Raw genomic sequence first — 14,490 nt, forward strand, 5'->3', positions numbered from 1 at the left:
TTCGACAGAGAAATCGCAAACTCATCCGAGACAAAATAAACTCGTTTTGTGAGTGGTTAACACATTTGTGATGTTATTAAAATGTTGCCTGTATTAAATCTATAAATAAATGTAGTTTGACTTATATCAAAGGGAATCCATGCTATTTGCATTATGGAAAATGCGAACATCAATGTAAAAATAAATGCGCTTTCAACATTGGCGGTAAGCGCAATGAAAGATACTTGATGGGATTGTCACCGGTTTTTGTTTAATTACTTTTACAGAATGGGTCTGTTTTAGGGCTTCTCGCTTTCGGGATGAATTTCTGAATGACACGGTCTTGTTTGTACTCTGGTCGCGGTTTTTGTCTTAAGAGAACATGAGTGTGATGTTACAAAATAGCTGCGTTCAGAACAAACCAGTAACGTTAGAATCCGTTAACGTTTACAAATGTCACAGAGCGGCTCTGAGAGTGATATCTGGGATTACAAACCTCTTAAAAAGAGTAAAAAACGAAGCTGCAAATCACAGATAAAAAGAGAAGATGAGATAAAGAGAAGAAAGGATAACAATCCTGGGACACCAGCGGCAAAAACAAAAGTCAGCAGTGCTGAAACACACACTGGTTTCGACCTAAATGGCAATAATGCTCCCATTAACACTGTGACCTCAGGATCCCTGGAAGTGAATCATGGGACACTTTCTCAGGATGTCCAGGATAAAGATCCTCAGCCGGGAGGGTTCTGTCCTGTCTGCCAAATGCCATTTTCCCTCTTGGTAGTTCAGTCTCAACAGTGGCATGTTGCTGAATGCTTAGATAACCCTGGTGACAACTGTAAAGGTAATGCATTTCATAAATATATGTATAATCAGCAGCAGGCATTTTGTCTAATATATCAGATTAAACTCATCAGTTCATTACAGTGTTCTCACACGAATGAAAATATGAGGGAATTTTTATTGTTTACTGTAAATTTAAATCATATGTGCATTATTAATGTTATTATTGAACACAATCAGTTCTAATATTAATAAAATAAATGTAAAAAATCATGATTATTGCTCCAATGTTTTCTTTTTTATGAGCGATGTATTTTACTTCAACATTTACTATATGTACAACTAGAAAATTAATTGATTATAAGATTTAAGTGGCCCATAATTAGTAACACTAATGTGGAGTATTTCCAAAAATGTTACTGTATAATATTTAAGAAAATATGTCTCTCGTTACAGAATGTCCAGATGGTCTTCATTGTACGTCCTCCATTCCCAATCACTACAAGAAATACAGCCACTCTCTACTCGCTCAGAGTCGAGCTCTAAATGACTGCATGCCTCAAGCCATCTCAGACTTTAACTTGAAGTCAGTTAATGATGTTGCACTTGCACCTGGTACGGAGAGCTCTGTGGACAGCGCTGTGAATGTATCTGCTTCGTCCAGCCAAAGTTCATCTTCGTGTGATGGACTAAAGGGAACCCCCACCCAGAGTAATGCTCTGCTACTTTTACGTTCCCCTAATACAGAAGATATCAAGAAAAAAAAAGGTTGGTCTCCTTCCATCAAAAGATCTCAGAATTCCTCACAGGAAGCAAGAATAAAGACTTCAGTTCTAGTTAAAGCACATAGTATTGACAATGCTGTTCAGACACAAACTAATGAGGTTAAAGCCAAGCTCTTTAAATGTGATGATGATGATGATGATGATTATATCTCCTATTCCCCACTCTCTGAACTTCCCGATGTGGATAAAGAGCACAGAAGTCAAAAAACTAACATAAAGATTCATAGTACTGCACTGAAGGATGATGAAAATGAGGATGATGATGATTCTCTTAAACTGTTCAGTGATGGAGACGATGATCTCTTCTATAATATGCTGGACCAATATGAGACAGCAAACATAGAACATGGATCAGAGAAAAAGTCATTAGACACCTGTGAGAAACTGAAGACATCGTTAGCACTCGATGATCACCTGACTAGCACAGCTGTTTCTGATGAAACATTTCAGCATGGACCTCAATCAATAGGAAAACAAACCACAACCAATTCTGAAGAGTCAAACTCTCAGCTACAGTCGCCTCAAAGTTTGGTATTGGAGCGTCTTCGGGAGAGTATATCAAATACTGTACATGCCAACAGTTACATAAACCAAGAGTTGTCTTCCACCCAAACAGCCCTAACTCAGAAAACACCATCTATGGCACCTAGGAGAACGCAGGCTAAGGCAGGTCCCTCTGGATTAAAGCAAACAGACATTGGGGTGTTTTTTGGCTTGAAGTCATTGAACGAAAAAAAGGCTGAGGAGGAAGGGAAGGCAACGGTCAGAGAGGCCAATCAGCAAGGGTCTAGAAGAACGAGGATTTCAGAAGCTCAGGGGGAAGACGCTAAGGTCCAGGGTAGACGGCGTAGGAAGAGCAAAGCTCCATCTGAAGTGTCCAGTGTCTTGCCTGCTGCAGAAGATGGTACGACTCGGCCCACGCAGACAGAAGGAAAGCGAGGAGGGAGGGCAGAGAGGCAGAAAAGATGGAACAAAGGAAGAGCGACAGATGGAGATCCCCAGGAGCCCAAGCGGTGTCCATTCTACAAGAAAATTCCTGGTTTGTGAACCGCTTTAATGCTTTTGTTTTAACCCACTTAATACCAGTTGTTAAGCTTGCATAAGCATTTACACTTTTGTACTTTATAACTGTGCCAGGACTTTAATTTACTAGATTATATTAGATAGCAGTACTATGGACCTAATTTACAGATTTTTAAATACTATCAGTATGATAAACAGAAGGGTGAACATATTATACAGATGGATTATATGCAGTAATATATTCACTATAATTAACTATAAACATAATTACCAATGAATGTGAATAAGCGATATGTTAAACTATACTAACACTAACACTAGTGCAATGAGTGTATAAAATAAAAATATATTGCTTGTATTTATTCTCTCATAATTACTGTTATTACTGTTCAGTTTGTTTTGGTGTAATGTACTTTGGAGAATATGATGGGTTTTTTTTTTTCTCCGTTTAGGAACTGGTTTTGCTGTGGATGCTTTTCAGTATGGGGTTGTTGAAGGTGTCACAGCCTACTTTCTCACTCACTTCCACTCTGACCACTACAGCGGCTTGAAAAAAACCTCAGTTTTACCCATCTATTGTAATAAAGTATGTATTCCAACCCCATTGCACTTTAAAAATAATGAAATCATTTTTCTTCGGGACACACAGTTCCCTTTTTGCATGTGTCCCTTATTTGACGCACTCTTTTGAGTTCATGGAGCTCTTTACTAATGAACTGATGATCAGAAGCAGGTATGACAATTAGGTGGGCACGCAAAATATGCAGACCTGTGGGTCCCAAGGAATAAGTTATATACAAATCCTCTAACATTCACCGTTCCCTCCCAAGAAGCTAAAGGGATGGTAAACCCAAAAATAAAACAATACACTGATGTGAAATATCACAAATTTACATAAATCAAGATGGTGACAAATGTGGAAAGCAAAATTACAAAATGCTTTTTTTACAATGATTGTGTCAGTGAGGATTTACTGAATCTTGTATTTCATAACTAACTAATGTTAATCATGGCAGATTACTGGTAACCTGGTAAAGAGCAAGCTGAAGGTGGGTGAACAGTATGTTCACATTCTCCCAATGAACACAGAGTGTATGGTGCAAGGAGTGAAGGTCACTCTCCTGGATGCTAATCAGTAAGTGTGTCCTCTAACTAATGAAAGTTTAAAGCCACTTTTATTTAGTTATCACAGGTTCCTATGTTCATACAGAATGACAAGAACTTAATTACCATGACTGTTTTCCCCCCAGCTGTCCTGGGGCAGCCATGTTACTTTTTGTTCTGCCAGATGGCCAGACGGTACTCCACACAGGTGATTTCCGGGCTGATCCATCCATGGAGCGCTACCCAGAGCTGCAGGGTCTCAGGATACAGACCCTCTATCTGGACACAACGTGAGTTCCCTACTAACAAAGCTGCTTTTTGGTGCTGCTTTTTGTGTTGCCTACTTATGTTTACATCAAATGCAATAAGTTATAGGGTTGAGGTTTAAAACAAAAACTTTTTTTTCTCAATAGGTATTGCAGTCCTGAGTATACATTTCCCACTCAACAGGAAGTCATCAACTTTGCCGTAAACACAGCTTTTGAACAGGTCACACTAAACCCTCGTACACTTGTGGTTTGTGGCACTTACGCAGTTGGGAAAGAGAAGGTTTTTCTAGGTCAGTGAGCAATGTTGTCCAATGTTTTGTCCAGACCTCTTGTAGACCTTGTGCTACTTCATCTTTTCTTGAAAGGAGATATTGTTCGCTTTTCTATTATCTGTGACCATCATACTAACTCATGAATGAGGCTTGTATAAAATAAAACAGTTTAAAAAAGAGGTTTGCAGATGCTGTCCTAACTTGTCTTTGAAATTTTCCACATCTTTTTCCACAGGCTTCGCTTTATAAAAAATGCATTCATGATTAATGTCCTGCACTCATTTACTTTAAAAGCTATGATTACATAGTGTCCCGTTTAGCTAAAGTGAAATCTCTCTTGACTGCCTCACTGGATTGCAACTTCTTTCCAAATCCGAAATTTCATTTTTTGCTTTATTCTACCTGTTCCTCCAGCTGTATCGGAAGTGTTGGGCTCTAAGGTGTGTTTGTCCAAGGATAAGTATAACACCATGTGCTGTCTAGAGTCAGAGGAGATTGGCCAGCGCATCACTACAGACTGGCAGATGGCACAGGTGCATGTACTTCCCATGATGCAGCTGAATTTCAAAGTAAGTTGAACAATGTTTAAAACTTTTGCGGCTTGTTTGTCGTCATCCGTAAATTATGAATTATGGAATGCAATTTTTGCTGTTTTAAGTTCATAAGTGTATAAAAAGAGCTGATTATGCTAAACAATGAGGCTATGTTTACTTATTCAATTTGGAGTTTAAAATTCATGCAGCGTTCAGTGTTATCTTTAATTTTCCTTGACAGCGCATTTATGCTAATGCGGGGAAGAAAAAAAAGAAGATTCTAATTGCAGAGACCAAATGCCAGCGCAGCAGTTTTGGCAGCGGTGGCACTGATTGAGTCTGACTGAAAGTAAATTCTAATGAGACAGTTGGAGATAATAAAGATTAGTTATATGATGTTTCCTGAACCATTATAAGCAACTATTCTCACCCATGCCAATGTAGATGTTGATTCAAAGCAATTTTAGAGTTGTTCCCAATGAGAAAAGAGTTTAAATAGCCCTGACAGGAAGGAGGAAAAATTGCAGGGCAAGGTTGATTGTAGATTGCACCACATTTTTTTTATGCAGCCACATTGAAAAGACATTATGTAAACTGAAAGAAATAAGATGATTGCAATATAGCATCATTTGGCTTCAGTTGCCCTTTTTGTCACACACACTATCGTTCAAAAGTTTGGGGTCAGTGATATTCTTTTGAAAGTCTCATGTACACCAAGGCTGTATTTATTTGATCAAAAAGTCACTAAACCAGAAATATTTATACAATTTAAATAAGTCTATTTTGATGTATCTTATCAATGTTTACTTTTTTTTTTTTCTTAACAGAATCTGCGGACACACTTGAAAAAGTTCTCCAGGCAGTATGACCAACTAGTGGCATTTAAGCCCACAGGCTGGACCTTCAACCAAACTGTAAGGGTGGAAGACATCCAGCCCCAGACTCAAGAAAACATCAGTATATATGGTATGTGTGCGAGTATAGATTTATAAAGGATTTAACATAATGATTTCACTTTGTTCGCTGTTTCGTGTCTTTAAGTGCAGATATTAAAATAGTTCAAATCTAAGACTGTCTGGGATGCTGACATTAACAGGAAATGTTTTCTGCAAAATCAGCCAATAGCGTGTATGTAGGGCTACGTTTGCTTCTAATATTTTTAGAAAATTGGATCGCTTCACTTTAAACTTAAATTGCAGGTCCAGACAAACCCTAATCAAGGGAAGTAGATGTACACCAAATTGTGTTGTTTCTGTAATGTTGTATTTGCATTTAGATTTTATAAGAGGAAAAAATACACTCTATTTTGTCCGGTGACTTTAAGAGCCCTGAGCAAAATGAGTTTGTATTTTTGCCATCCTTTTAAATCAAAATGGAAATAAGATGGTTGAAAAAGCAAATAAAAAACACCTTATCATATTGCTCCATTTGCTTGCATCTAGCTTGGACAGTTTTACGGCGCTTTAATAGGTTTTCTCCATTTTGCTTAATGGTAGGTCTATACCAATAAAACAAAAATGCAGAAAACATGCTATTTTTTTATTGATATCTGTCACACCATCCTTTCCTTAATAAGATCTTAAAGAGGATTGCTTTCCATTGAACTGATTTTCAGTGTAGACCCGACACAGCCTTGTCATTCTGTTCCACTAACTGACAAGATTATACCTAATGGCTTCGTATGTGGAATGTAATTACATTATATTGATTTTTCTCCCTTCCTGCAGTTGTTAGAAATGCTGAACGTCGTTTCAGGCTAAGAACAGCAAGCCCTGTATTAACAGAATCAGCAGATGTGATTTGACCCAGAGAAAAACTCAAGATGTCAGGTTTTGCAAGCCCAGGGTTTTAATTTCATAATATCAGCGGTCTGCAGCGTAAACCAGGTGCTGCCTCAAGCAGTAGGCGCATCTCATTTCACAAGCTCCAATGGAATCGGAGACAACCAACATGGGAATTAATAGGAATTTGTGCTTGTCACTTTAAACAAACACAATATATAATTATACAAAAGGCTAGAGTGTGGCTCTTTTAAACAAGGAAAATAAATAGATTTTCCCAGCGTCTCAAAGATACTTTTCTACTCTATACTTATCTGTTTCAGGTATTCCCTACAGTGAGCACAGCAGTTTTCTTGAGCTGAAGCGTTTTGTGCAGTGGCTGCAGCCGAGAAAGATCATCCCCACGGTGAATGTGGGCAGCTGGAGGAGCAGGAAAGCCATGGAGGGCTTCTTCCGTGAGTGGCAGACTGAACCCAGAAATCTCAGCTCAACATCATGTGCCCTGAGAAACTTAAGCGGTGGAACAAGGCAATAAAGTAAACTGACATCCGCAGTCAAACCTTTGGCCAAACAGTCAAACGGTGCCTTCATTGTTTGGACCAGTATTACTCAGTGGACCTTTTCAAATGAGAGAGTTTTGGACTGCCTTCTCACATTTGAAAAAATTGGTCTTACTTCCAGCCTGCCTTTTTAAGTGATGGTTAATAGTGTTGCCTTTTATGAATGGCTCTCTTTGCTGGTGGCTAGTGCTGGAATGGACAAGATGTGCACTCTTATTTTCTGATGGTTTTATATATTAAGTGTTTTTTAAGGAAATAAATTTTATCCACTCTACACTTGTTTCATTGGTGGTCTTGTTCTCTGAATCAAATTTTATTTCTTATTTGTGCATATACAAGGTAAATATTGTTCAGCATGTAAGTCATTAGCATGCTGAACAGTGTCAGTTCTTAAGGATTTTTATGTTGTTTTTGCATATATTTATTACATTATAATATCTAAACCAAGTTAGAATTTGAAAAAAACATTTGGATTTGCTACCAACATGACAGGTTTTAGTGTGACTGCAATAATACATCCGTTTGTAAAAAAAAACAAAAACTAAAAAAAACTAAAAACATTATTTGCCAAAGTGATATAATAAAAGATACTTGGATGTGAATTTACATGCTGAACAGAAGCAATCAGAATTCAGTGTTAATCTGCCACCAAGTGGCTACAAAATATACTGCAGGTAAATGAAATTCACAGGTTCACAAAATTGTGATTAATATTTTTAGAATGACAAAAGCTAAACAAGTCTAGTTTTACTGTTGAAAACCTGTATGCCCTTCAAGGTTGTGTGAAAAGCAATACTTTCAGCCTGTACGATCTGACACAAATCATAAATGTCAGTGAAGTTTTTCAGAAATCACCAAAAGAAAGACTACATTACAGCACTACTACTAGAATTATTTAAAAAATATTTCACACTGATTCTTAAGAGACAATCGAAAGGCCTAAAAAAGCAAACGAAGAACCATAGCGCAGCATGAAATTTTGTTTGTGTTCTCAGCAGGGTTCAGAATTCAAAGGAATGGAGCCTGGGAGCCTTCGAATTGTCAGTTTTACCTGGAGATAAAACAAAAAAGTGTAAGTATAGCCATTCAATTCTGATTACATTTACAAAATCATTCTTGTGCTCTGACTCATGAATACCTCTCTCTTGCTGAGTCTTCTTAGGTATGTTTGTACCTCCTCCACGGTGTCTGTCAACAGGTCATTGACAGCCAGTATCTGATCTCCCTTGTGGAACAGAGATGAAGCCTCTATCACCCCACATTTAGATACACTAGAGAGAAAAAAATGTGAAAATAATAGCAAATATTAATCCAAACAAACGTGCACGATGATTCAACCCAACATTTCAGTAAATGTTTAATTTATCTGTGAGAATCGTACCATGGTTTACCCTCCTCCTCTGTAAAAACCAAGCTGTTTGCATCATGATGACTGATGCAGATTTCCTTCTCGACAAGGGTGTGCATTTCACTGAGGAATGAAAAACAGGTATCTATAAACAAAACCACATTTTCACAGTTGTTTGACAAATAAATTCTGCAGTTTAGGATGTTGCTTTCTATTGAACTGATCTTCTACACATTACTCTATTGGTAATGATGGCACTTGCAACCATAGTTGCTTTTGGGAAAGGCACCCCTGTTCAGCTTAGTGGAGGCTCTGAAGTCAAAACATAAGATTGTAGTGTTTTTTACTATTGGCACTGGTTTCTTGTATTCTATAAATCATAGGATGACAGTGAGGGACAACACATGGTGGTGCTGATTTTTTAAGGTAAGATTTTAACAGTTTAAGACACTACAAAGCATTTCAAAGAATGATGTAAGTATCAGGTTGCAAAATTAACCGTGACTCGCCTTTGTAATATGAGCGCTAACTAGTTAGGCGAGATCACTGCTGGAAAGTTTTAAAAATGTGATGCATGATTATTTGTGTCAGCAAGTAAAAAAAAAAAAAAAAACTGCATCAAGCTTTTTATCCTGTAGGCTGGGAAACCTAAGAAGTTGTTCATAATGTGATAAATAGCAGTATGCGGAAATGAGTGATAATTAGGTGAAATTTAATGTGTCAGTTGTTTTACCTTTGTCCGTCTGATTCGGCGGCCGTTTGTGGCGTCTTCATATCACTGAAGGCCTTTGTGACACAATCCAACAAACTGTCTTCAGATGTACAAGTCATGCTATCCCTGGAGGGAAAAGCAAATAATAACCATTTTACCAGTATTTATAATTTGATCAAAGCCAGAGAGTTTAAAAATCAAACCTCTAACAATAAGTAAACATGTGAATGTAAAGTGCATTTGACTATAAATATGCTTTTATATTGTAAATGATTAAAAATGAGGTTAAAATCATAAAAAAAGAGATCTGTTGTACAACCTTCTGTATATTCAAGAAGGACACATTGATTCAAATCTAAAGAATAATTTTACAATAGCTTCATTTGAGGTAAATTTGAATGCATAATGAGTTTGTCATACATTGATGACCTGTCCTCGTTACTTTCCACTGCAGTTTCATTCAGTGGTTCCTCTTCTTTCAGATTTGTATACACCTGAACCAAAGGTAAGCGGTTATGTTAAATTATGTTGCAAGTGTTTGGTTTTATAAGCAAAAAGTGTATGTTTGTGGGCTTAACTACGCCATACCGGTGCTGCGGATAGGCTGCTTCTGGGTGATTGGCTACATTGACTCTGCTGGATGGAAACATCTTCAGATGCTGGCTTCTTCCTTGGAGGCAGTGGAGGTTTACTATCAACTTTTTTCTGCAGATATTAAGAGGTACAACTCAGAATTATGAGTCAGTCGCACACACGCACGTGAAAGCATTGTTCGTGAATTACCTCCTCATTGTCAGAGATGCTTTGGTCATTGGAGTTGGATTCAGTCATGCTCTCAGTTTCAGTTTGTGACTTAATTTTGTTATTCTATAAACAGTTTGAAAAATGAACAATCAAACAATTAGAAAAATTTAAGACATATGACATTGCATTGATTATTAATTGATTGTTTGATAAATGTAAAATATCAAAAAAACTAAAACTAATTGTTCAGTGATTTTTTTTCAAAGAGAATTATGACTGAATTAAAGCTGTTTCTCTCGTAGGCAAAAAATAGAATGTCTTACCTTTATAGCCCCGAATATAGCATTGAACCATCTATCCATATCCTCACTGAAAAAAACAGATCCCATATATTAGCACTAAAAAGGCTAACCTTAGTTTAATTTGTATTTAATGAAGCTTTTTTGCTAAGTTTGGGAATTATGGTAAAGCAATGATAATTATAGCAAACCTGCTCTCTCCAATGAAGAAAAATTCTCTTGGGACCTTGTCTCCTGGATTTGCTGCTTTCATGTAGAGCACAGAGGTCGGAGAGCACTTGAAGGCTTTACAGATCCATTCAAAAACAGGATTTGCTTGAGGATGCACTTGCAGCATTGTGATGCTACATAGAAAAAAGAATGATATCACTGCATAATACTAACCCTGTTTGGATCATGTGAACGGTAATCGGCAGCTTTCGTCTTACGTTGAAGCTTGTATGGATTTAATGGGTTTGTCTCTCTCAGTGGTTTTGTAGTATTTTAGCTCATGGCAGCTGTCATTTGTCTTTGAAAGCACGAAGAAGCGTTTCTTCCATGATTTCTGCAATTAACGATGAAGCTTCTTAGTTGAGCTACATAGGTAATATAAACTGCTGATATTTCTGTGTAGGAAATCCAAATGTTATACCGTATTTTTAATCTGTCTAGAAGGAGGGGACTTTGTTAGAAAACCTGTGCACACTTCCTCAACCTCAGCTGCTTCATTGTGACTTGAAGCATTTAAATCTGTTGAGTAAATACAATTAACCAGAATTAAACTGCTCGTCACTATCTGTAATAGTTCTCTCAGTAAAACAAAAAAAAAAAAAATGTTGTCATTCCAGCAGTGTGAATTGCTTCAAATATATTTCAGACGTACCTGATTTGGCGCTGCCGTTCATTTGGATGATGTTGAATCTTTGCAAAAACAGACGTGATATGTGTTGTCATTTTTTTCACACATATCAGATTAAGATATTTAATATATCAGATATTTAAGCAATAACTGGTGCTCGAGAATAAACGGCTTGGAAAAAAACACACTAATTTGCTTTTACAAAAATGTATTCATGAAGTTAAAACTATGAGTTCACCCAAAATGTACATTTTCAAGATTTACATTCTCACCTCATCTCATTCCAAGTGTTGTATTTTATGAAACACAAAAGAAGATATTTTGAAAAATGCCTCAATTTGTAATGTTTATTTAAACCCCACTGACTTTTAATATATGAAAAAAAAAACGCTTTTCAAAATACAAAATACAGTTTTGTGTTTCACAAATGAAAACAGAGGTTTGGAATGACACCAGGGTTGGTAAATAATGACATTTTTAAAAATTTGATTTATCTCTGCTTGAGTCAGCTCATTATGATGATTTAATCTAGGAATATTGATATTTGGAAAAACTTTTCACTAAAAAGCTTGCACTGGGTAAACTGCAAGAAAGATACATATTTGCAAAAATATAATAAAGCTGTAGCGTAGCTGTAATTGAAATAAATTAGACCAGTTTAGTAATTGAATCAGTAGACCTGCAATATATCATAAATGGATTACCTTATCTATTGTGTGTGTCGCAGTAAAAACAGTGTCCTCTGTACTGCTGTTCTGTTTTCACAAATATGTATGTCATGATGTTAAAGGAAGGCTTCTATTGTTGCTGAAGCAGGTGGAGTTTTTTATGTGTCCTCCCTTTTGTTGAAATTTTTTTTTAGGTTTATGGTAAATTTGGTCACAGAAACGACCAGGTCCTTACTGGCAGTTACTTAAAAACGTGATAAAAAAAAAAAGTTTCCTTGATATCTCAGATGGCTGTGGTTATTTACACAAATACCTTGCAAATTTAGATTCTAGTAAGATTCCAGCACGTTTGAACTTCCCTTTGAAAGGTGCATGTATGATCTCTTTTGAAATGTCTGATAATATCATTCATATATATATATATATATATATATATATATATATATATATATATATATATATATATATATATGTTTCATTATTCCACACATTTCTTTACTGACAACAAAAGAAGGTAACTCATTTCCACTTTTTTTCACTCAGCTAATTCAGTGCAGTTTTAGAAAACTCCACTAGAGAGACCTATTCCCTATAGAAACTCGACGACCTTCAGTATAACACGATGTGAGCTCTCTGTTAGCTTTTTTCTTTGTAAGAGAACAAAAAGGATTAGAATCAGAATCAACTTTATTGTTTATGTTTACACATACGAGGAATTTGTTTTAGTGACAGAAGCTCTACAGTGCAACAGGATGACAAGACAAGACAGATAATAATAATAATAATAAAAAAAGAATTATATACAAAACATAAAATGTACAAACTAGCAAAAATACAATATATACTATAAACGTTCAAGTAGGAATTATTTTTTGTACAGTGTTATGTGCAAATTGAAGTGTAAATAAGTCTGTAGTGTAAATAGTCTGTTAAGTAAATAATGTATAATAGTGTTGTCAAGTGTTCATTTCCTGGGGGGAAGAAACTGTCCTGGTACTCAGTGCTCTGTAGCATTGACCAGATGGCAACAGTTCAAAATGTGTGTTGGATGTGAGGGGTCCAGAGTGATTTTCTTAGCCCTTTTGTTCATTCTGGATAAGTACAGTTCCTGGAGAGTGGGGAGGGGTGTACCAATGACTCTCTCAGCAGTCCTGACTACCCTCAAGAGGCTAGAGGTCAGACATAAGGCCAAAGATGACAGCACACCTCTGCTATGCTAAAAAGCTAAAAATGCAAAGTCCTTATACTGTAAGGCAAAAGTAATCAGCTTAAAACTGTCAAGACTAGTCGGACATAAGAAAATAACCAGGGAAGACATGACTTTTTTGACAAAGTTTAATTATGGTTATAATATGACTGGTATGATAAACTGTAAAAGAAAATATGCAGGAAGAAAATATGTGGAAGAAATTTCTGGTAATAGTGATAATGTTGAGTGATAAAAAAAAAATGCGCATCTTAGTGGACAATCAGTTCTATCTTAGAGCAAGGCATAATTTCCAAAAACATTATGACATCACTGACGGGAGCAATGAGTGAGAATGAGGAAACACCTTCATCTTTCTGTGCATTTGTGCATTTTCATGAATCCAGAGTTAAGATTACATTACATCCTTTTCTTTCAAAATGCTTGCTACTGATGAGAAGATGCAGAAAATCAAACCTGATCTGAATTTTTTATGACGGGCAAAAGTTTTGGAGACAGTTTGTAAAAGTGATTGAGACAACATGAGGTTGTATTTATTTTTTAATATGCAACATTTCCGGCCTTTACACTACCATTTAAAATTTTAGGATTACATTTTTTTTTATGTTTTTTAAAGTAGTTTTTTTTTTCAAAGTAAGTTTTTTTTTTTTTTTTAGGAAATAGGTAATGCTATATTTAGAAGGAATTTTAAGCCCATGTTGATGTCTGTGAAAGCACTGAAATGCAACTGGTCTATAGTATATAGTGAAAATACTGGTTTTCTAGAATAACGTCTGTAAGAGGGGCTAACTTTAACATGAAATGATACTTAGCCAGTGATAATATCTTTCTCATGTGTCTTATACAGTAGCTCTTGTTATTTTAAATTGCATCAGCTGCATAAATCAAATCTCACTGCAAAATTATTGTCTTTATATAAAACTGAATTACTTAATCTTTTCCAAATATTGTATAATGTTTTTTTTTGTTTTTTTTTGCCTTCCTGTAAAGTTTCTTGCATGGATTCAGAATAATCCCGTCTAACCTGCTTTCTTCGATAAGGAAGTAACCTGTCATCTACTGCAACAGAAAAGTTTTCTGCAGGTCTTTACCAGATACAAATCAAGGCAAGAAATGTCATAGATGAACTTTACATGTTTTCTAAATGACTTTTATACATGACTGTTTAATACATCTGATGTCCTGAATAAAAAGATACAGGTATAGTATAAAGATAAGTTTATAGTTAATTTTAAGGTCATCTAAATGGATTCTAGACACATCTGAATCATGTTTGCAGTTTTGGTTGCTGTTGCTTCATTGCAAACGTATAAAATGTTGTGTCACTGAATGTCAGTGACATGTCCTTAATAGAAAAACGCTACCACTTTGTTAATAGTTCATGTTACTGTTTCACATATATTGATTTCTCCCCTTAAAGGGTATTTTTGGGTCCATCATACACTATGAAACCTTCCACAGATGCAAGACTTTGAGTACATACAGTGTCTCTGGACTGCTTGTATCCTGTTTAGTTACTTATCAATATCAAACCCATTAATTGCTTTCCAAACAACAACCCTATTTGATTTACTATACCTTAAAG

General features: G+C 36.0%; 2 protein-coding genes across 2 annotated transcripts; one reads left to right on the forward strand and one right to left on the reverse strand.

Annotated features, from left to right (window-relative positions):
• The first annotated feature begins 174 nt into the window (after nucleotides 1-174).
• Nucleotides 175-7,363, forward strand: dclre1a (DNA cross-link repair 1A (PSO2 homolog, S. cerevisiae)). The gene is made up of 9 exons (XM_043254218.1): nucleotides 175-823; nucleotides 1,219-2,586; nucleotides 3,023-3,156; nucleotides 3,587-3,705; nucleotides 3,821-3,964; nucleotides 4,088-4,233; nucleotides 4,630-4,784; nucleotides 5,576-5,714; nucleotides 6,853-7,363. The coding sequence occupies exons 1-9, from the start codon at nucleotides 433-435 to the stop codon at nucleotides 7,062-7,064; spliced, it is 2,808 nt and encodes a 935-aa protein (XP_043110153.1). The 5' UTR covers nucleotides 175-432; the 3' UTR covers nucleotides 7,065-7,363.
• Nucleotides 7,364-7,369: 6 nt separating this feature from the next.
• plekhs1.1 (pleckstrin homology domain containing S1, tandem duplicate 1) lies at nucleotides 7,370-11,858 on the reverse strand. Its single transcript, XM_043254222.1, has 13 exons — nucleotides 11,735-11,858; nucleotides 11,055-11,092; nucleotides 10,824-10,921; nucleotides 10,621-10,736; nucleotides 10,384-10,536; nucleotides 10,217-10,262; nucleotides 9,933-10,016; nucleotides 9,738-9,854; nucleotides 9,570-9,643; nucleotides 9,171-9,275; nucleotides 8,471-8,560; nucleotides 8,228-8,360; nucleotides 7,370-8,140 (listed from the first exon to the last, which is right to left on the reverse strand). The coding sequence occupies exons 2-13, from the start codon at nucleotides 11,074-11,076 to the stop codon at nucleotides 8,081-8,083; spliced, it is 1,098 nt and encodes a 365-aa protein (XP_043110157.1). The 5' UTR covers nucleotides 11,077-11,092; nucleotides 11,735-11,858; the 3' UTR covers nucleotides 7,370-8,080.
• Between the last annotated feature and the right edge of the window lie 2,632 nt (nucleotides 11,859-14,490).

This window comes from Puntigrus tetrazona, chromosome 12 (assembly GCF_018831695.1).
Source record: "Puntigrus tetrazona isolate hp1 chromosome 12, ASM1883169v1, whole genome shotgun sequence".
Lineage (NCBI taxonomy): Eukaryota > Metazoa > Chordata > Actinopteri > Cypriniformes > Cyprinidae > Puntigrus > Puntigrus tetrazona.

Bases quoted from the DNA above. Each gene is read 5' to 3' on its own strand.
- plekhs1.1 (XM_043254222.1), bottom strand. From the start codon at position 11,076: ATGAACGGCAGCGCCAAATCAG. The intron at 9,644-9,737 runs GTATGGCGTAGT...CCTTTGGTTCAG, and splicing joins GCAGCCTATCCGCAGCACCG to GTGTATACAAATCTGAAAGA. The intron at 8,361-8,470 runs GTACGATTCTCA...TTTTCTCTCTAG, and splicing joins GAGGAGGAGGGTAAACCATG to TGTATCTAAATGTGGGGTGA.
- dclre1a (XM_043254218.1), top strand. From the start codon at position 433: ATGTCACAGAGCGGCTCTGAGAGTGATATCTGGGATTACAAACCTCTT. The intron at 4,785-5,575 runs GTAAGTTGAACA...TTTTCTTAACAG, and splicing joins TGATGCAGCTGAATTTCAAA to AATCTGCGGACACACTTGAA. The intron at 5,715-6,852 runs GTATGTGTGCGA...TATCTGTTTCAG, and splicing joins AGAAAACATCAGTATATATG to GTATTCCCTACAGTGAGCAC.